At 42.5% G+C, this 22744-nt stretch overlaps 2 protein-coding genes across 9 annotated transcripts; one reads left to right on the top strand and one right to left on the bottom strand.

The window, feature by feature from the left end:
• Positions 1-1670: 1670 nt before the first annotated feature.
• tril (TLR4 interactor with leucine-rich repeats) lies at positions 1671-5245 on the top strand. The gene has a single exon (XM_032536155.1). It carries the CDS (start codon positions 1997-1999, stop codon positions 4499-4501), a length of 2505 nt encoding a protein of 834 aa, XP_032392046.1. The 5' UTR covers positions 1671-1996; the 3' UTR covers positions 4502-5245.
• An 870-nt stretch (positions 5246-6115) lies between these two features.
• Positions 6116-22677, bottom strand: LOC116702071 (cyclic AMP-responsive element-binding protein 5). 8 transcript variants are annotated; one of them, XM_032536158.1, is made up of 12 exons: positions 21951-22405; positions 19893-19959; positions 19344-19437; positions 17267-17376; positions 16762-16817; positions 16558-16731; positions 13236-13362; positions 12879-12950; positions 8665-8982; positions 8296-8565; positions 7873-7981; positions 6116-6994 (listed from the first exon to the last, which is right to left on the bottom strand). In XM_032536158.1, exons 1-12 carry the CDS (start codon positions 21971-21973, stop codon positions 6858-6860), a joined length of 1557 nt encoding a protein of 518 aa, XP_032392049.1. In that variant the 5' UTR covers positions 21974-22405; the 3' UTR covers positions 6116-6857. The 8 variants fall into 8 exon arrangements, with proteins under 8 accessions (XP_032392049.1, XP_032392053.1, XP_032392051.1 ...); XM_032536162.1 differs by lacking the exon at positions 21951-22405 and adding an exon at positions 22424-22677 and having other exon boundaries at positions 16558-16817; XM_032536160.1 differs by lacking the exon at positions 21951-22405 and adding an exon at positions 22420-22676 and having other exon boundaries at positions 16558-16817.
• Between the last annotated feature and the right edge of the window lie 67 nt (positions 22678-22744).

Below are 22744 nucleotides of genomic sequence, written 5' to 3'. Positions count from 1 at the left end.
CTCCCGGGGTCCTATGTTGCCCAACTCAAAATCCTCTTAATATGACACATTATGGACACATTTCAACCTGTTTTATGTTATCCAAAGTTTATTACTAGGTCAAATCTTCAATGTGTGTTTCCCTTTTTCCCATCACCCACAGTTTATAGCCTAGGCTACTGATGTTATACTCCTCCTAAGGCCCTCAAATTTGCGTTCAAGACAGTGTTCTTGACTTTTGACATTTATATCTCCAAAGTGGCTCGACAGATGTTTACTGTTCAAACTGCATTTGAAACATCCATCTCCCTATTCGTTTGGCCATTTGAGCTACAAAGATAGCCCTTACTAACGTCTTACAATGTTCATATCAAGAGACACACATGCTGTGGGAAAATATGTAGCCCTTGACCAAAGCAACCTAAACACTGATGATTCAATTGTATGAGAATATTGTGTAACCTTATCCAAGTGTAGGCCCTATATAACTAATATCATCCAGTTGGAAATTAAGGGAAACATGCCAGGTGGTGTCTATAAAGAAGTGATTGATCTCATTGAATAGGGCTAGGCACATCACACAGTGAAAGTCGGGGAAACATAGATCTAGACTGTGTGTAATGTATGGCAGTGGTAAGCACTCTACCTCATGTGCCATAAATGCAGATGTCTTGGCTGTAACACTGCATGCTTTTCAGACAAACTGGAACATAAACCTTCATGTATGCTGCAGAGCATCGTTCTTCACTCTGCATACTTTCTGCACAAAATCTCCACACTGATGGCCCACTCACCCTGCATTTATTTCCTCACATTCAAGTTGGAGAGCTTTAACTCAGCTTTGGCACCTCGCCTCGTCCGTCTTAACACATACTTAACGTTCCGAATTCCTCATCTGCAAATGTCAACCATCTGTGCTCCTTGTGGCCCCAGCAACACAAGGTACGTTAATGAGAGAATGGTAAATTACAGTTAAGCTGCATGATGATGGCGTTCCTACCGTAGGCTACATGGTGCAGACTAAGCTGTTGATGTGTTGATTGTAGCCTATACTTACTTACATACTCACATAGCTGTTCACTAGGCTACAGCTGTTTCATAAATTATCTTTTTTTTAATATACTGTAGCTTATTAAAACCAATGCCAAAATACGTTTAAGGGTTTTGTTAAACTTGTTTTATGAGCGAGTTTGTTCTGTCTGCACCCTGCTGCGGGGGAATCCAACATTTCGAGTTTCTTTTGGGATTCCGTGGGAAGGGAATCTTCCTGTCTGCTTTGTCCATACCAGGCATCCGATCCAGATCTCAGACCCCCGGTGGCTGCGGGCGCGCGCAGAAAACTCGGTCAAAGGGTTCCTCAATCTCTCTCTCCCTCCCCCTCTCGCTGTAGTGATTGTAGCGTGTGTGTGTGTGTGTGTGTGTGTGTGTGTGTGTGTGTGTGTGTGTGTGTGGGGGTGTGTGTGTGTGTGTGTGTTTGTTGTGTGCGTGGTGTGTTGATTACCTGCATGCACGCGCAAAGCTTCCACTCTTCCCGCTCTTTTCCTTTTTCATCTTTTTTCTTCCTCGGGGATACTCATGCGTTTTTTCAAAAAAAAACAAAAACTTGTGCATCTGGTTGTGGCAGGGTCGCAAAAGTTGCGGAGGGGGACTATTGTGTGTGTGTGTGTGTGTGTGTGTGTGTGTGTGTGTGTGTGTGTGTGAGCACGCTCTGCGCCTGAACTCTGTAATTCGCAGCAGATGACCACTTGGGGGGATGGAGGCGTTGTTGGGGTGGTGAGCGCTCCCTTCAGACAGCATGAGAGCGCACTGCATGAATTAATTTGCTTTATGGAAGATGCTGCTAAGTGATGGATCCGCGTGCTTGATGTGTTTAGCACTTTTCTCTCCACTTTTCATGGCAACAAGTGGATTATGGACGAGTCGATCTCCAGCGTGAGAGAGGAGAGGGGCGACTGCACCTGAACAACACAAAGCGAATGCCGCATCAGTCTCTGGCTGTGCCAGCCGCGCAGTGGGAATGGATACGGGCAATTTCCTGGCTGGGACATGCTTTCTCCTCCTGTCGCTCAATGGGTTCATGTCTTCTTCACCGAGCTTTTGTCCCGACCGCTGTGACTGCCAGCACCCGCAGCACCTCATGTGCACCAACCGCGGGTTGCGCACTGTGCCCAAACCCAGCACGCGGGTACCAGAGGAAGTGCTGATCTTCAGCCTTGGGGGTAACTTCATTGTTAACATATCCGCTTTTGACTTCACACGGTACAGTAACCTCGTGAGGTTGAATTTACAGTACAATCAAATACAAACTATTCACCCAAAAGCATTTGAGAAACTCTCCAAGTTGGAGGAGCTGTACTTGGGACACAATCTTTTTTCAAATATACCCGCTGGGACTTTACAATCCCTAAAAAAATTAACTATTCTCTGTGGAAATAATAATGACATTAAGAATCTCACATCGGAGCTCTTTGCCAACTTGGATAATCTTGTTAAATTGCGTCTGGATGGCAACTCAATAGAAGTTCTGCAGGACTCTGTTTTTAAAAGTTTGACCAGCCTGCATTATCTCCATCTGGAATCCAACAAACTGCAGCATATTCACAAGAACGCTTTCTCTAAACTCACCAACCTGCGCTTTCTAAACCTGGCCCACAACAAGCAGTCGACCGTGCGCAATGCCCTTATTTTCTCCCAACTCAAAGCTCTGACAACATTGCTTCTGTCTGAAAATGAAATCCAGTACGTTGGAAACCACGTCTTCCAAAATCTAAAAAAGCTGTCCAAACTGTCCCTCAGCAACAACAGAATCTCTCGCCTGGACAGCAGGGCTCTGAAGGGGCTTTCGAGCCTCAGAGAGCTTCTGATTGACGGCAACGAGCTGGAGGAAATCCCCGCCGGTCTCCTGGACTCTCTGGAGCGCATCGAGGAGCTGGACTTCAGTCGCAACCGGATTTCCACCGTGGACTCTTTGGCTTTTTCGCAACTTAAACATCTGAGAGTGCTGAAGTTGAAGAACAACATGCTCACCAGCCTTTCCGGGGACATTTTTGCCCTCAACAACGTGCTTTACGACCTAGATCTCCATGGCAACAACTGGACGTGCGACTGTCGCCTGGAGGAGCTGAGAAGATGGATGACTGCTGCGCATTCTCAGGGCAAACTACTGACTGTTTTTGTGCAATGTCATCACCCAGCAACTCTGAGGGGGAAATATTTGGACTATGTGAACAGCTCCCAGCTGCAGCCCCTCGGGAACTGGACCCACTTGTGTAGGAGCCAAGCTGGGCCTGAGGAGAGCCGTGGAGGGAGGGTGTTGGTAAAAGTGGAGGGAAAACAAAATGGAACAGTGGATACAATAAAGCAGAAGGAGAGAGGTGAAGGAGGCCAGGTGCAGGAGACAGAAGGTGTAGATATGAGACATGAGAACGGGGATGGAGTCATTATGAGGAAAGAAGGAGAGAAGAGGAAGAAAGAAGGACAGGAGGGGGTGGGAATCCAGGGAGACCAAAGTGGTCTAGAGGTGGCAGAATCCTCTTCTTCACCACAAAGAAAGAAACACTCAAAAAAGAAAGAGTCACTCAACCCAAGATTACAACCTGCTGCTGAGGCTGCTGGGAAACGGGACAAAAGTAGGCAAAGGTCAGATGTAATTTACAGAACCGATCCACCAGCTATGTCCACACCAAGCCATGCAGGAAACCAGGACAGGGACTCCACTGATGCAAACACAGGGGTCAACACCACGACTCCAGTCCAGTCAGGAGAAAAGTTTGATCTTCTGAGATCGTCAGATCAGGAGGAGGCTCTGCCTCTAGTCACAGATCCTTGTGTGTTCAACCGCCGTTTCATCACTAATGTTTCAGTGGATCAAGTGACATCTAGTACTGTCACCATCTACTGGCTCACCAGGGATCATCACCGCTACACACCAGGATTTGGGCCGGGCCTAGATGAGGTCCACTACCGGATTCTTTTCGACCGCTTTGGCACTCCGGATCGTTTCCCTCGCTATGTTTACGCTCGTGGCACAGCTCGCTCCATCACCCTTCGAGAACTCAGCTCAGATGTGACCTACATGGTCTGCGTGGAGGGAGTAGTCGGAGGATCTGTTTGCCAAGTTGCACCCCGGGACCACTGCGCCGGGCTGGTCACTCTCCCCGAGGGCTTCAGCCATGGAGGCGTGCTGACCTCTGACCTCCAGCTGGTGACGGTGGCCACGCTGGCCGGGAACGCCGTGCTGCTGCTTGTCATCGGCGGGGTCTGGCTGGGGCGAAGCCTGAAGAGGAGGCTGCAGAGGAGGAAGACGGCCGTGCACGTGCGGCACATGTACTCGACCAGGCGACCATTTCGTTCTGCCGTGACGACCGCCTCGGTGTCAGCTGACTTCACAAGCTACCAAAGCAGCCGTCCGGCACGACTGGCACCTCTGGAGGAAGGGGACCTCATTGAGTTCCCGTGTGACCGCTTTCTGGACAGCAACAGCGTTCGCAGAGACAGTGGCATGCAGAGATTCTCGGACTAGAGCCATGCACATTTCTTTTTTTAAATGTTGACACTTTACAACAGAAACACATAGCTTGTGATGCAAACTTTGGTTTAGTCCCCTCTCTGCACACACACCACAGTATCATATTAAAAACACGGGTGTGTTTGTGGCCGTGAACAGACAAAGTCAACAATCCCACCATTTTGTCTTTTAGTTACTCACTTGACTGCAAGAAAACTTTCAAAGCGACAATAGAACAGCTGAGCTCATTAGTGCCTCCTTTCAGACACCAGAGGAAGTCCAATCCCTCTGACATCCTCTTCCTGCTTTGGGCCTTTCCTCTTTCATTTCCTTGCACCTGTGAGGGTTTGTAAATGTGTGATTTGTTGATGTATTGTGTGTACGCATGAAAGATTGCTCACTGATTTCAACTACGGTGCTAATGTTGAGTTCGTAGACATTATATTGTCTCATACAGTATTTGTACAGTGTGTAAAGATGGCTGCTGGTTGGCAGAAAACAAAAGGTTGTTTGGTATCTATCGCGTTTCATAATTTCGATACGAATTTGCATTACATGAAGAAGTAAAATCCCCAACAATGTGATTCATTTTTCATTTGAGTGTTTATGGAGGATTTAACTCTACAATAGATGTTCCTCTCTTTGTGGCTTTCAAATATCTTTAACGTAAGCCACTGATTATGTAAAGTGAAAGGGGATTGTATTTCTAGAAATGGGGGAATATATGAAGAGTATTCCTGATATACATTTATATATATAAAAAAAAAAGATTACTGGCATTAAAAGCTTGAACTCCAGATTGTGTTTTGCTCCCTTTGTTTTTACTTTTACTTCCTCTTATGATACTTTTTTAAAAATCAAAATGGGTCATTTGCTACTGACTGGTAATATTAGCTGTAGCATGGTATATTTCTTGTATTTTCAGATATGGAGCAATTAAAAAGAGGGTTCCTGTACATCGACTATTTTGTGCTTTAGATGGAAACCTGAACAATGTGTGAGAGTGGGAAAGATAATAGTGTGTGTGTGTGTGTGTGTGTGTGTGTGTGTGTGTGTATGTGCGTGTGCATCCATGCTTTTGTATGCGTGTCAAGATGAGGTCTGGCAATAGTTAAGCAGTCTCTTTGTTTGAGTAGAATAGGGTGGAGTGCAAATCAGGCACACATGCACAAAGACCCATGTGTACACACACACATACACACACACACAGACAGATGCACAATTGCATGTAAACAATATTCTGCATTAAAGAGTTTTCAGCAGGTACCACACAAAGGGCCTTAAGTTTGGCATACTTTCATTTACTAATTAGTCAAAAATGAAACTTGTAAAAAAGACAAAATACTATTTTAAATGCATCTTCTTGAAATAAATAGTAAGAAATACGTATGTGTTTGTACTGGCCAAACATACAACAGCCTCTGATCTACTTTGCTGACCATTCCAGTTGTCTACCACTAACAAAACCAGTCACTAGATGGCAGACTAGACCGCACTGGATGTACAGAAACAAACCGATAATTATAACCTTATTGCTCACAACCACAGGCTTACAGTGTCAAAATAATTCTGACAGATTGTATATCATGAATATATTTTGAAAGAATATCAAATAAAGACACATGGAAATACCAGAATAAGAGTTTTTTATTAACAGACAGGGATTGACACATGAGGTGCAGTTTATAGTTATTTAGTGTCTTAGGGCAGTTAAAAAAAAAGTGCCTGAAAGGAAATACTGTACAATCATGTTCTAAATGGCTTTCCAAGTTTGATTTGAAATGTTGAAATAAACACTTTTTGTCTCAATATGAATCCTTTTTAGAAAAATACATAGTTTGGACAAGTTGCTTCTGCATCAAAGATAAGGCATAAGATGTGCACTTTCAGATTCTCAGATAGAAATATAAAACTAATATATAGGCTGTTTTTTTAATTAGTGCAAGATATAGGAGCAAAAGATTCTGAAAAGATCTGTTATGATTGTGCATGTGCATAGTCTGTGGGTAGCAGGCAATGGTTAGATTGCCATGAACAGAAACATTTTCTGAATAAACAGAGGATCCAGTTGCCATGTAACCATCACAGGTTTTACCAAGGCTTTCAGAAGAGGTCATTTTTTGTACCTGCTATGGAAATGTATCAGTATGTGGTTCTGGTCTCCTCTCCAACCAGAAAGGATGATGATCATGTTAAAAAAAAAACTCAGTGTTCACATGGATTTATAAATTCACCTACCCAGTTCAGTATTTCATCTATAATACACACGGCTCCACAGAGTGTGACTTTAGTGTAACAGAAAAAAAAAAAAAGAATTCAGTCTGGTAGGATTCAGCCATCCAGTCCCAGACCCTCCTCTATGTGGTGAGGGCTAGCGTCCAGGCTTGGGGTTGTGCCCTGTGTTGCCTCCAGCTGTCGAGGAGGTGGAGATACTATTGTGTTGGACGGCCTGCAGATGAGACCCAGGGCCTACAGGGGTGGGACTTCCTCCTGGGCTCACCCCTGCAGCTGGACACAGAGACAGCTGTCAATCAAAGTCACAGATGCTGTGGATTGTCTTTTCTGTGAGCGGAGTTTGTTAGCACACGCATGCAAATGAGTGAAAAAACCACTACAGCTTAGATTACAGGAAAATATCTCTTTTATTTTAACAAATGAATACTGTACATACAGGTAAAAAGACAACACTAGAAATATATATACGAAAAGTAACACATGCCAATATTGCATCCATTTTTGATATCTGAAGCTCAACACTTAAAACATAATGGCCGCTTTCAATTAAGCCACAAGGTGCAGTTATTTTTTTTTTCTTCAGTTAAGGTCATTGACAGGTTCAGTTATTGTTGAACATTAACTTTAGACTGCCTCAAGTGCAAGATGGGCATGGTCTGCATTTTATTCCAAGCTAGCTTCATGCAAGTCAAATTGTCATAATATTGCATTGCACTCTAGAGTAAACACTCCAGTCCAATAGTGTCAAGGTCTGGTTCATTAAACGAGTATGAAAATGGAAATGAAGAAGGCATTCCTTAAAACGGAGAGTTAAGACTGCAGTGCTTACCCTTGATTGGCTCTCCATAGAAGTAAAAGTGCATGTATCAATAAGTGGAGACTGGCGGGTTAAAAGCAGAGTTTTTACTCTTAAGTGCTGTTTAGCTGCAATCTGTGAGATACAGTTTAAGGTCCCTGTGTGTGTGCTGAGGGGTGGCTGCTTGTCATAACAAGACAAAAATGGAACCATGGGGTATTCCCTTTATGTGCACATACAAGGTATCTGAAGTATACCCTCAGTGATGGATGGAGATGATTGGTGTCAGGCATCTGGAAAAGCTGGTGAGATTTCTAGAGAGAGGGGGTTCAGGGTATGAGGGGGTTTTACTCACTGGGGTACCCCTGTGCCTCTCTCTGCCGGGCGGTGACAGGACAGTCTTTGTGGGTGAGCAGAATCTGCTTCAGTTGACCCACCTCCGACCTCAATGAGGTGACCTCGTTCTGGAAACACACACAGAAATACTGAGTATCGTTGAAGTGCTCTACCAGGTGAGCTACACAGGCGCCCTATTAATACTATTTAAGTAGTTGCACATTTTTATTCCCAACTTGTATATATTTTAGATATTTGTTCTTGTATTGTTGTGTTGTATTGTATCCTATTTATAATGTCATGTATATTCTGTATGCGTTCTGTGTCAGATATTTTGCTGCTGTAACACTGTAATTTCCCATTTTCTCATCTATCTATCTATCTATCTATCTATCTATCTATCTATCTATCTATCTATCTATGTGTGTACAGACAGTCCCACCTGTAGCTGCAGGTTTGTATGCGTCAACTCTTCAGCTTTCTTCTCCAGCGATGACACCCACACTTTCCTCTTCTGTCGGCAACGGGTGGCTGCGGCCCGGTTACGCTCCAGAAATTTCTGCCTGCGCTCGTCAGGGTCCTGCTCTGCCGTCCTCCTGCGGCGGTTGCCGCCTCCCCCTCCTCCACTGCTGCAGCTGTCACTTGCCCCTTGCATTGCATGCTGGGAGTGGGATAGATGGGAGGGCTGCATCTGCTGTGCAACTGGTGATAACTGCAAACAAAAAAAATCATTTTCAAAGTCACTTAACTGTGCTTGACTGCAGAAATATGTCAGGCGCATCATATATATACATATATTAAGCATTTGCACCTCTGCTGGAACAGACAGGGGAGGTGCAGGAGGCGAACCCTGGTGCAGATGGGGAGGGGGTGCTTGGTGAGCCTGAGGAAGGTGGCGGTGGGGGCTTCCCAGATGTTGCGGAGGTGGAGCATGGCATTGCTGTTGAAAGGCGAGGGGCTGAGTTGGAAGCTGTGGATGATGGGGATGATGGTGATGTTGTAGTGGAGGTGCCTGATGATGCTGTGACATCATCTCCATCATATGACCCATGGACGTCACAGGGTTGTTGATGGTGACCATTGCTGGGTGGTGCTGTTGGAAATGATGGCCTAGCGTCTGTTTGGATCTCTAAGAGGAGATCAAATAAATTAAATACAAGTATACATGTGATGCACTGTTCAACGCATTTAAAGTTGCATAAAACAATAAATACCAGCTAAAAATCAACCCACAGAGACAAAGAGCTGTACATGCCATTTCTTTTAAAAACACAGTAGAGCCTCAGTATGTATAACGTACAGCTTGTATATTTGCACATTCTCTCATTTAAACTGCACATTAATTCTGAGTTTATAACGGCTTCTAGGAATGTCACAGACAACCAATTACAACTCTCGATTATCTCAAGGGCCGGTGAACCTGGTACAAGAGGAAGATGATTGGACGCTGGGACATGTAGGGCCAAGAAAGCCCCCGGTGACATTGAATAGGAGCGGGTTCTCGACTATTTTATGTATTGAAATTTAGCTGCTAAAAAAATATTCAGTCTTTTGTGTATCAATGAATTTAAGACAACTTAAATTCAACTGGGCCTCAACATGACACCTGAACCCCTGCTGACTGGATTGAGACCCCCGTTACATCAGTGGTGTCCCAACTGAGGCTGAGTGTGTTGTTACCTAATAATTTGATTTGCAACATATCTCTAACAGCATATCAAATTATTCACAACACGTGTGGCTATATTCACTACAGTGAGAAAAAAAGTTAACCAACTGTCTGGAGACAATCATCGTTTTAGAAGTCCCCTGGGTGAGATTGTACAGAAATATTTAACAGATTTAATTTCTTAGTATTTTATTAAAGTATAGGTTGTAAAATGCAGCACATTAATACATATGCATTTTCCCCCTTTTTCCAAACTATCTTGATATTAAATTACAAAATAAACACGTATTACAAATACAATATGTTTAAATACTGCCTACTACTGTTCCCCACAGGGTTTTTAGACCATGTGTGTGTGTGTGTGTGTGTGTATATATACATATATACATATATATATATATGTGTATATATATGTATATATATGTATATTGTATATTGTATATACTCTATGTAAAAAACATTTTCCGTCTCTCTCACACTGTGGTGTGTGTTTGACCCTTAACACCGGCTAAATTGGTACCAGTAGCTTAGTTACCTACAGACCCTTTCAGGTACCTCTATGTACCAAAGATATCTCAAAATTAAAATTATAACAGGTCACGGCCACAATTTTCCACTTAGCCCATCATCGCCTTTTCTCCTAATTATCCAACTGTGAAAACAACTGTAAATAAGAGGGATAATGTGTTCTAATAAATGCTGCAGTCTGCAGCTTGATACCTTCACACTTTATCATTCCCGCGTATCATCTGACTAAACAGACTGTAAGAGCTAAATTAAACTTCATCTCACCTTTCTCATGCACTCAGCAGAGGAGACGGAGAGATAGAGAGGTCATGTTTAGAGCATGACATCACCCTCCTCCCTGCAATATTGCTATCTGTTCCCTGTTAAACAATATTTCTTTAAGAGAAGAAGCAGATTTTTTTCCCTTCAACCATTCAACTACAAAAAAAAAAAGGAGCACATTTAGCGGGTGCCAAGGATGAGGTCACCAAGCAATCTGTGCCAGCTTTGCCAGGCTGACAGTCAAACACACACGCACAGCCGCACACACAATGAACAGGACGGGACACGAGTATTTCAGCTCTGTTTACTACATAGAAACACCCTGACACTGGGGCCTGTGATTACATCATAGGTCTCCTTGGCCTGGATGACACACCACGTTGATATTTCTGTCTGGAGGGATCAGTGAATGAAGACACAGAACTGTACATGAAACACTGATCCACTTGTTAAACGTTTACTTTTCCACTTCAGCTGAGTGTGGAGTTACAGTACAACGGAGGCATGTTAATACTTCTTCTGTGGTTTTACAGAAGCAGAGTCCTGTTTCACACCTGAGAAATGCAAAATGCTACACATGACTAAATTACAATAGAATGAAATGAAATTGCTCTGGAGAAAAAATGTGTGTGTGTGTGTGTGTGTGTGTGTGCGTGTGCGTGTGTGTGTGTTCAAAGAAGAGAGGTTCAGATTTGAACCTGCGACCTGAGCAGCTCTGAAAACTGAAACCCCTTTTCATTTGCTACTCTCTATACAAGCTCTGCACATGAAGTCATAACCTGTGTGTGTGTGTGTGTGTGTGTGTGTGTGTGTGTGTGTGTGTGTGGATGGATGGAGGGCTATTTCACAGTTTTCCCTTTGAAGGTGCTTTTGATAGCACACATATATTTAACAATTGATACTACATGCTCCTATGAAGAAGAAATTTAAAATATACAAGAGGAGAGATTGAGAGCATGTTAACACAAGAAAAATAAAACAACCAGAAAGCCAGGGAGAGCATGTAGATTGTGATATCCTGTGGTGCGGACCTGTGTGTGTGTGTTTGTGTGTGTGTGTGTGTGCGTGTGTGTGTGTGTGTGTCCTGTCTATATTGATAAGCCAAAGGCAGAATGTGTGTTTTTGTGGCTGTAAATAAAATACAGAGATGAGAAAAGTGAAATCATAAAATGTTAAAGGAAAAGTTAGACATAAAACACGCTTTCTAGCGGCGAAGTAGCAAAGAAGATTAGCTATATATATGCATTCTCATATTATAGTAGTCAGTTAAGTATAGGGCCAATATGAATCTACTGCAGCCAGTTGTCGGTTAGCTTAGCTTAGCACAAAGACTGGAAACATGGGGAAACTAGCCGTATTCTGTCCAAAGACAACACAATTTGCCTACCAACACATTTAAAGCTTGCATGCTTTATCTTATTCATTCAAATATATATATATATATATATATATATATATATATATATATATATAAAAAAAGACAATACAATGTTTTATTATTTCATGGCTAGGAGCAGTTGCCAGGCCGTTGGCGGAGATTCCAGGAAGTTACTGTTCCCAGCCCAGTTTTTCACATTTTTACACGGACAAAGAAAATCAAATATAACATGTACATAATGAATACAGTACATACATATATATATACCACTACCGTCAAAAGTTTGGGGTCACTTAGAAATTTCCATTGCACTCCATTATAGACAGAATACCAGCTGAGGTCTTGCATTGTTTTTTTTAACCCGGTCAGCAGTTTTCAAATTACATTATGTGCTTACATAATTGCAAAAGGATTCTCCAGTTTTCTCATGAGTTTTTTTAAAATGATATCAGATTAGTAAACAGAATGTGCCTCTGGAACATTGGATAAATGGTTGCTGATATGGCAATGTAATATTACATTAAAGATCAGCCACCCACTCAGATCAGCGGGTATTCTGTCTATAATGGAGTGGCATGGAATTTTGTAAGTGACCCCAAACTTTTGACCGGTAGTGTATATATATATATTATACACTTTATAAAAACAGTTGGAAGACTAATTAAACTTTCCAATAAGTGCATACTGTAGATGGATATGAACGTACGCACGAGCACACACACACACACACACACACGCACCGCACGCACGCACGCACACACGCACACACACCACCACACCCCCACACAGTGTACATTTGTGTGCTTAGATGTGCTGGTAGGTGGGCTTTGTTGTCTTCGGACAGAGCCAGGTTAGCGGTTTCCCCTGTTTTCAGTCTTATGCTAACATACTGTAAGTTAACCACCTGCTGGTGGTAGCTTCATACTTACTGTACAAATATGAGATTGGTATAAATCTCCATCTCCATCTCCATCAGAAAGAGAATAATTAACAACTAAAAAATGCCTATCACCTTTAGTCCATAAACAATGGCATTGGTGTCAGTTTTCCAAAGCCACTAGTGGTCCAGCTGTACTTAGTCTTATCATATATAGTATACAGAAAGTCTTTGATAGAGCATAATGTTATTACGAGAGGAGAAAGTAATTATCAATAGGAAGCGGTAAGAAAATATTTGACTGGTCAGTACCTGAGGCGAGGAACAGGAGGAGTTGTGTACAGGACCTGGTATACCCATTATACACGGCATTTGCTTCTCTATCTGAAGAAGTAAAGGAATTGACACAAAAATAACCTTTCAACCATGACAAGGAAAAGTTCCAGCACATACATGACCTCAAGTATAAAAAGTTCTCCACAACGTCATGTCCATTTGGAGTTTGACACTTTTGATTAATTCATACCTAAGAGTGAAGTGAATTTTTCTGTCATTCATAAATATTTCTAACTCAGGGATCTTGACCACTTTAGCCACTATACCTGCATATATAAATCATAATGCACATGTGTCTGAATGCAGATGTATGTGTGTGAGTCCTGTACTCACGGGCATGTGCTGGGCAGATGCCCCTTGCATGGCGGGGTCTGGCAGGGTGCCAGGTAAAGAGGCTGGCAGCGGTTGTCTGTGTCTGTTCCGCATATAAAGGAGGGACGACAGCGGCCCGGGAACCGGCCTGTGGTCAACCACAGAGAGAGAGAAAGAAAGAGAGAGAGAGAGAGAGAGAGAGAAAGGTGTGAGTCATGCAAGGGAGCTATCCACAGCTAAAGTTTCACTAATCCAGTTTAGACAGAGGTGCAAGTTGAAACATTTATAGCTTTAATGGCAAGTGGAGGTCAGGCTTGGATAGACAGACATGGTCAAAAAAGGTCAAAGTAGAAACTAGGGATGGATAAATGGATGACATGAATCAAAGGGGTAATAGAAGAAGGCTAAGGTTTACATCTACTAGAACTAACTGATCTGATCAGTTGTGTGACTAACCCAAAGATAAGTCCCTTTATTATATATATATCCATCTTGGAGATTTCTTTAGAGATATTTTAAGCTGTGTCTTTTCAGGAATAATGTCCCAGTGACTCTGGGTAATCCACAGACCTCACTGTCGACAGTTTCTATTAGAACAACTTCCTGCAGACAATGTTGTCCCTATGAAGACTATTGTTCTGTGGATTATCCAGAATAATAAGGACATCTGTTTCTTTTTTTCCAGTTAAACCTTTTAAAAATAATTTTTCAATGCAGTGAGCAGCACAATCTCAATTATATTTACCTCCGCTGTACTGAGGGTGGAGGCAGTGTTGCCAGATTTGTCTGTTTTCCTCCCCATTGGGCTACTTTGATTTGAATTGATTAGGTGAATACAAATGTTTTTGGGCAATTTCTGATCATTTTATTTTGTATTGTTAGGACACCTAAATCTGCCTTTTTTCTTCCTATGCAAATTATTATTTATTCATACTTGTGTGATAAAAAGCCTTTTTGTGTTAATTTTCTCATTATTGTAATTTTTGTGATTTTGAGTTTTCTCATGAGGCATGTCTTGAATGCTGAATTCTTGTAATCAAATAGGTTAAGTTTCAGTGTTTACTGATGTCTAGATGCAGGTTATTTGCAACCATGTTGCGTATGTGTGTGTGCTATTTGAAATAAAATGTCATCACACCCTACTGGAGAAAAACGAGGAGAAGAAAGGCGGGTTCTAGGTTCTCATTGGGCTATTTGATGTCAGTCAAACCTGCCAACACTGAGTGGTGGAAGAAATCTCAGAGATGGAAATGTGGACCCGATAAAACATAAACTATCTACATCGCTACAAACCACTAAATGTACAGGACCTAAGTTAGGAAATATTCTGTTTTGTTTTAGGGTGAACCAACAATCAAAATATGGACAAAAACATCCGTTGAATGAAAAAACAAAACAAAATGTTGAGCAAAAAAGGTGTCAACAGAGGTTTGAGGTGAAGCAACAACGACAGAAACTATTACAATGTGAAAAAAAGTGAAAGAAAACAGATATGGAAAACAATAACAGCTTGAGAGGGAGGAGAGAAGCCTAGGGATCCCAGCGGGGGATGTAGAGACCCAGGGTGCCATGTGCTGACCTAACCACTCTGGCTCTCAGCCAATCGGACAGCGTGGGCCTCCGTGTCCGCGCTGAGGTCATCGGCAATGATGTCATCACTAAATCTCGGGTATGCGGCCCGTGTAACATACAACAAAGTACAGACAAGCCAAAACTGCATTTCCAAACGTAACCACAACAGTTCTACCGGGCCAAGAGCCAGACACTCACAGACCAGGTCGCTATGGAAACTGGTCGTAAACACGAGGGGAAACAGTCAGACACACAATCCATGGTTCATTTTGCAACACTTAGCTGGTTTCACTGACTAAGATGCCGTCTGGATTCAGCTGGCACTGATTAATGTAGCATAACCACTCCCCACTGTCCTGTCCTGTCTGGTCCTGGACAGATGTTTGGAGCTTATTACTGTGTGTCGTTGACTTACTTTGGGTACCTTGGTTCATTTGATCCGCTGCAGAGATGTGACAGAGGCTTTGTATATGTATATGCAAATAAGCAGAGGCTCTTATTTTGTAGGACTGGTTGTTGGAATGAGAGAAGGCTTTAAAATGTCCTTTAAGGCCCAAAAGTATTAAGAACAGTGCTACAAATGTGAGGCGTCCTGGTGGGCTGGGGATTTAAGACACTGACCATGTATTCTCAATGTCCCCCGTCTGAGTCCGGCTGGATACCTTGATTGCAACTCATTCTCCATCTCTGTCTGCCCTTTATTTTCTGTTTCTACTGTCTACTCCCCAATAAAGACGTCAATTGTCCAACAAACATATGCCAAAGTGTCACAAATGTATTAATGAAACTGCCCATTTAAATATATTTGATGATAACCATGACTAGTCAGCTGAGAATGGTGCAGTTGAAGCATTTTATATAGCTAAAATACTGAAAGAAGTTGAAGTGGCAGTTGAATTACAAATAATTAAAGAAGATGACAGTGACATTTTATTTTTTCAGTAGAAGTTTTAGCAATGAATAAAGTAGACGTGTTATTTCGACCATTCAATCCAAGCGTTTGAGAAAAAATAACTTAATAACAAAATAAGCAGTCATTTTCCTTTGGTTTTATTCTATTTTGTGGGATGGTTTGAATGAAGGGGAGGATCCTTTTTTTTTAATACATTGGTTTGACATTGTTCATTGGACCCTACAGTATACTGTTTGTAATGAGATTTTCAGATGACATAAATCTAAATACAAAACTGAAATGTCAAGAAGAGGGAAAGCAGCGGCTGGGAGCTGGTCAGATGAAAGACAGGAAGTCCTGTAATCTGTCTGTCAAACTGGGTGATAACCAGGGAGCCATGGAAGCTGCATAGGCGCTGAAAAACTCCAGTCTGGTTCAGATTCTTAACACACATAACAGAAGCAGTATTTGGGTGGCAGTGTGTGTAGTGTCAGTGGGTTTGAGTGGGTGCTGAGCAGCCGTTCTCCATTTCTTTTGCTATGACTTTGTTCTCTCAGTAAACTGATGTTTGATTTAGTTTCCTTCTTTCTCTCAGTTAATTAGTGCAGTGATAAATTATGCAGGGGGAAATGCCAGTCTGTGCCAGACAGTATGAGTTAATTCTAAGTCCAAAACAGGATGGGCGAGACAGAGGAAAGGAGAGAAAGAAAGTGTGAGTAAAGGCAACATTAAAATGAAATATATGCGTGTGTGTGTTTGTGCAAGCGTGCGTGGGATGAATAGAATAAACGTTGCTGCATGGATGAATAGATGAAGTAAAATATGTACTGTATGTGTGTATGGGTGCCTTTAGGTGTGCATGTGCGCAGCCAAACTCACCCTGAGTGTGTGAGGGTGGAAGAAGCCTGGGTGATGACTGAACCGGACTGCGAGGACAGAGCTTGCTGGGCAGCCAGGCTGCAGCTGGGGCCCATCATGGCGCCATGACACTGAGGGTGCTGCAACGGATGGGTCTGGGGATGGTGCAGCGGTGGCTGGGGATGAGGGTGCTGGGGATGAGGGTGCTGGGGATGAGGGTGCTGGAGCTGCGATTTCAGCTGCTGTGGGTTCATACAGCACGACCCATTATGAGAAAGCGTCTGTTGGGTGAAGTAGGATCGTCAATCAGCTGGGACCATTTTGAACTTGCAGTATCTACTTTCATTATGTGTTTTGTGATCTGAGGTGATGTTGAGATGTGTGTTCGTCCATGCATCCATTTGTTTAGGCATGTGTGTGTGTGTGTGTGTCTGCATGTGCTTGTGTGTTTGATGTCTGGCTGTTTAATTTACAGGGGGAGAATGTGATCGCCTGGTGTGTCTTTCCTCGCGGCAGGTCAGATATCCGTTGTCTAATTGGGTCTGACTGTTTTTATTTCCCTCACAGCCAAGTGTTACTTAAAACACTTACCTGACAGACCTCACAAGCAAACACCTATCGGCAATACCTCACAAGTCATCATTGTGTCTTTAGGCTAACCTCAGCCAGAGATAGCCAAAAGATGGAAAATGCTGCACAACTTTGGTGTGTATTTGTGTATAAAATGTACCTGTTTGCTCTTTTCCTCTTCTTCTGCTTGAAGAAACTCTTCCTCTATCTCCTTGAACAAACCAACCTCTTCACAGTTCTGCAAAAACCGTGTTGGCGTTGGAGTCTGGTCTGGAGACATTACGTAAAAATACACACAGAAAAAAAGGAGAGACAGGTTTCAAAAACTTGGTAGTCATTTATGTATCGAGCGCCCTTTTGACACAATAGTCTCTTCCTGCTTTCTAAATCGACTGTGGTCCAAGCTGTAATGGCGAGAGGAGAAACGTGTCTCCTCTCAGCCGTGCTCTGTGTGTCCCTCTGTGATAACATCAGTCTGTCTCTCTGAGCAGTCTAAACATGCAGGGGTCAAAGGTCAGTTAGGCTCTTTGTTTTTGACATGAGATTTCCTGCAGGAGGCGTGGCAGGCTGCAGGACAGAGAGAGAGAGAGAGAGAGCGAGACTCAGAGAAAGAGTCTGCAGAGGTTAGATGGCATGCTCATGTTTATGTCCAGATGGACAGCTGTTTCTATGGTTACAGACAGTGTCACATGACCGTGTTCTGAGCATGTGTCTGGTTTGTGGCATTAGAAAAAAATTGCTTGGCTAGTGAAGCTAATCAACATGCGTTGCCTTGTAGGGGCTTTTACATATACAACATTAAAGCTGGATTAGTATCTTTAAAAAATCTACTGCTATATAGCTCCAAACCTGGTTTATTTAATGTCTCAGTGGAGTAAGAATAATTTGTTGTTCCATGTGGTGTACACATATTATTTATTGTTTGACATTTTTGAGTTTATGAAAGCCCTTTTTTCCTGATTCTTATTTTTGCAATTACAAAAATACATTTATACTACCATGGGACATCTCCCCACGAAATACCATGATAATTAAATTCTCTTTGGGTTAGCAGCTCTTTTAACAGCCTTTTAAAGCATAAATGCTAAACATTCACTGAATCCAGCTTGTCAAATATAAGTATTAGCTGCTTTTCTTTGACATATATGATATCTTTGGGCTATTTGAACAAGTCACCTTGAGCTCTGGGAATTCCTGATTGACTTTTCATTGTTGCTATTTTGTGACAAGAAAAAGAATCTGCTCCACTGTAGTGTATTTACAGTATGTAGTTATAAAGTACACTACTGTCCATCTCATATTGGTACATATTTGTTCGATAATCAACAAACAAATATAGTGTTATTGTCAAAGTACACAGACAAAGGTATCCACAAGCTAGTTACATCCGCTATCATTTATTTCTTTTAAAATTATTTTTTGGGCTTCCACCTTATATTTTTGACAGGATAGATAGGTGAGAAAGGGGGAAGAAATGCAGGAAACCCTAACAGGACAGATATAAACCTCTGAGTATATGTGCGCCTGCTGTACCGCTGATCCAACAGCAATCAGTTTTTATGCACCACATATCTGCAAAAAACTCCCTTCTTTAAAAAATTATTAATTCCTTATACTGCACTGTAACATTTATTCTTGTATTATATCTGTTTCTGTTTTTAACGGTTCTTTTATGTTTTATGTAACGCACTTTGAATTGCCTTGTTGCTGAAATGTGTTATACAATTAATTGCCTTACATCTACCTAATTCTCCCACAAAATTCTCTCCTGTAAATACCTTCACTCCTGCCCCCCTTACTTTTCCCAATATCCACATTAAAAGCACAATATCAAAATAAAAAAAATATTTGTGCTGATCCCTGCACAACTCCTCCCATGGTGTGAATCAGAGTTGGTCTTCACTTATCAGTGTGTTTGGTCTAATCTGAAGGAGTATTCTGTACTCACAGAATACAGAGAACAGAGAACTCTGTTCTCTCAGACTATCTGAGGGAAGGAAGCCTGTATCGAGCTATCTGATTTCATACTGTATAACGTAACCTCATCCTTTTTTTTCATCAAGCACACACACACACACACACACACCTGAAGCTGAACTGAGTGAAATATAGCAAGCAGTGAATAAAGATTATTTATGATTATGGGAAGATAAGAGGACACACAAACTTTGTGTTAGCTCGTTGGTTGATGTTGGATGGAAGGCAATGTGTTTTGTTTTCCTTTCGTGCTTTCTCACCTGTAAAAGCCGTATCCGTCTTGATGGAGGAGAACTTGAGGGACATCTCATGCTTGTGTCTGTGGATGAGCAGATGCTCTTCTAACTGGAAGCGCTGCAGCACACCGACAGAGTGAGAAAGATATGAAGAGATGCGTGCAGCTGCATGACGTGACACATGGGATGAGGTGTTCAGTTTAAACAGCTGACTTGTCAGTCATAATGCTCCGAAGTCAGTGGAGTATTTGAGAATTTTTAAAATGTATTCATTATATTTCTTTTTATTTGTATTTCCTACTCTTATTATAGTTCCTTATTACACACTAGCCTTTATCAGCACAGTCTTGACTGCATGCCACATGTGACAAATTAAATATTTAACCTTGTCCTATTATTATCAGCCTGGAAATACAATAATCATATGGTAAAGACTTTTCTGCAATATGAAAGCATTTTATTTCACCAACAATAAAATCAGGATTTATAATAATAATTCATAATAGTAGTCATATATTTCCCATAATTTTCTTTACAGGTGCAGGTGTAACACAGATACTGTATCCAACAGACCTGAGAGCAGCCCGGGGCGCCGCACATATAAGGCCTGTCCTGTTTGTCATTCATGTCATACAAAAGCCTATGAAACAGAAGAAGCAAGAACAACATATTAACCTTTCTGCATCCACACATTACACCAGGCAGCTTGTACTCATATTTTTAATAAGATAGAGAGAGAGTGCTCTGATCAATCACTCACTGAGCTTGTGTGATACAGTTATCCTCCTATTATCACGTCTTTATTGTGGAAGCGGTGTGTAATGAGGTAGATGCCACAGATGATGGATGTTTTACCCAGAGACATCTCAAGGAAAATGATCCCTCTAGTGCCAGCGGGGGAGCACCAGTATTGCTGATGTATACTCCAGGTGGTCATTTTTATTAGGACAAGTACTGCTGTATAATAAAAAAACCTGTTTGTGTTTTTCCTAACTATTCATTACACAGTTGGCCTAGTAATAACATGTACTGTAAGCACCAGAAGAGAATCAAAGCCTTACGGCATTAGGATCTTTACTTTTCACAGTTATTATATAGCAAAGTGCTAAGTGTGGTGCCATTAAGCTTTCATCGTGGCATAAGTTAATAATACGAGCTTGATGAAAAGATACATGCTTTCCATGCATAGCGTAATAATAAAGTCATCATGGAGTAAATATTTCAACACAAACACAGAATAAAGTACAACAACAAACCCACATGCAGCGCTAACCCGGGCTTGACCCACTCAGTTCTTCAGTGGAGATATTAAGCCAATCATGGGGGGTAATTATGACATATTTGAAGTGCTTCTTCTGCTGACCGCTCATTTTCCACTGAGAGCAAAGGTAGAACGGCTTCAACTCCATGGCCTCCAGGCATTCCTCTGAACTGTGTGTCACCAAACAAGATTCACACACTTGTCGAGAGGTTGACCTTTGCTTGACTTTTAATTCTCCGACAGCACATGTTTGCTGTGATCGAGAAATATTAAAGATGCGGATGAGAAGTGCGTGTTTCACTTATTTCACAGGTACACACACGCTTTTACCCTCAAGCAAACGCTGGGTTTGCGTGAGCATAAAGCGCTGAGAAGACAGTAAAGTGGGTCCTGATGTCATGGGAAAGAGTGAGCGCTAAAGAGCGGAGCGAGGAGAGAGAGAGGGCAAAAGTACATGCTTCCTAAAGAAATGGAAAGTGTGTAGGGTGGGGGGAAGGCTTAAGGGGTTGGAGAGTGGCATTAGGGTGATGGAGAGAGGAATGGAAAGGGCAAGTGGCAGTGAGAGAGAGAAAGAGAGAGAGAGAAGAGGAGGAGGACACAATGAATGGAAGAGAGAAGGAATGAGGGAGGCGGCGGAGGGAGGGCTGCACTGTCGGCCTACTCCTGACAGGTTTCAACCTGCCTCAGCCCCCATTTTCCAACCCCAGCAAGTAGAGGTGACTTCATAGGAGTGTGAGTGATTGTGTGCGTGTGTGTGTGTGTGTGTGTGTGTATCACAATATGGAACAAGCAAACAAGTGTCCGCAACATCACGATCAGATAGAGAGATAGATCATTTACAAAACCAGTTGAAAAAGACGGAGGGTTTTCATAGTTTTACAGTTTTTAAATGTAGCCCACCATAGCCTTCCATGGAGCACTGCTAGTAGCCTACACTACATGATATGATCCCCTATTTCAGAGATAAAAACATAGATATTTATGATAATCATGATTATCTTCCAACAGCTGTTACCTCGCTCTCTCTCTCTTTCTCTCTTCCCTAAAGCAGCACTTGTAGGCTACTAGATGAGCAGACTCAGCACATCTTCAGCAAAACCTTTGTCAGAGCACATCAATGCGGAATGACGTCACACGTAATACATAAATCCAACAACAGACAACATGTTGCCAATTTAAGACGGATTAATGTTACATTGTTTTTGTTAATATCTTTTTTGGAAAGGTAGTATTTTTTCCCGCCTCCTCTTCTGTTATTCTCTTTTGACGAATGACATAATGCACTCCCAACTTTTAAAACCGCCTGTGCTTGTGAATCATCTACAGTATTCTAATGTCCAGCTTTAAAAACATTTGACAACTTTGGTTACTTACTACGTCTCAAGGTTGCCATGTTTGATGGATGAATGTCAACTGCATCGAAGCGCTCGCGCCGGCTTGGAGCTCATTCGGCTCAAATTAGGTAGCGGTTCTGACCAGCAAACGATCCGGCAGCCGGGCGGTCAGTCAGTGTCTGTGTCTCAAGAACATGCCGGTGTAGTTCCTTTCCTATACCGCTCCGGATAGCAACCTGTTTAACTTCTAAACAAGCTCGCCACAGCTGTATGGAGAGTGCTGTCACACCCCCCAAATAGACACTCGCGCTCAACGTCGTCCGCCTGGTGATGAGACTTCGCCGAGACAACTAGCCAATCAACTTCCCCCGTTAACTTTTACAGTAGGAGTCCAACATTACAAATGTACGTCTAAAGATACATTCAGCAGACTGTGTCAGCGTCAGGCGAGCGCTTGCTACTGACTTTAAAGTTTTGTGAATGAAAGTAAATTGCGAAGGCTTACCTACAAGTAGAGAGGGACAAGCGGCGCCCGAGAGAGGAACCACGTTGGACTGGAGCGAGATTACAATACGTTCTATTTACAGAAGCATTACATCACCCTACCGGTGACGTCACGTGGGATTCCTGAACTTCTAAATCATTGCGGTCCCGTACGGAGAGAGGGATTGAGGGGGGCGGGGTTTCAACACCGGCCCGTGGGGGAACGGACGGGCAGGACAGCGGCATGGTGGCGGGCCGGGACCGACAGATAAACCAAGTCAGACCAGCTAACGACACCCCAACAGCAACGTGACGGGCATTGCAGGGTGGGCTGATGAGACCCAGTT

This window comes from Etheostoma spectabile, chromosome 14 (genome assembly GCF_008692095.1).
Source record: "Etheostoma spectabile isolate EspeVRDwgs_2016 chromosome 14, UIUC_Espe_1.0, whole genome shotgun sequence".
NCBI classification, from domain to species: domain Eukaryota; kingdom Metazoa; phylum Chordata; class Actinopteri; order Perciformes; family Percidae; genus Etheostoma; species Etheostoma spectabile.
The sequence above is the reverse complement of the archived record's forward strand: the minus strand, read 5'-3'. Positions and strand labels throughout refer to the sequence as shown.

Excerpts from the sequence above, each read along its gene's own strand:
- tril (XM_032536155.1), top strand. The coding sequence starts at position 1,997 with ATGGATACGGGCAATTTCCTGGCTGGGACATGCTTTCTCCTCCTGTCG.
- LOC116702071 (XM_032536156.1), bottom strand. The coding sequence starts at position 21,973 with ATGGCAACCTTGAGACGTAGTAA. Across the intron at positions 16,818-17,266 it reads AAGAGGAAAAGAGCAAACAG|ACGCTTTCTCATAATGGGTC; the intron begins GTACATTTTATA and ends TTCACCCAACAG. Across the intron at positions 12,951-13,235 it reads CATCTGCCCAGCACATGCCC|ATAGAGAAGCAAATGCCGTG; the intron begins GTGAGTACAGGA and ends TTACTTCTTCAG.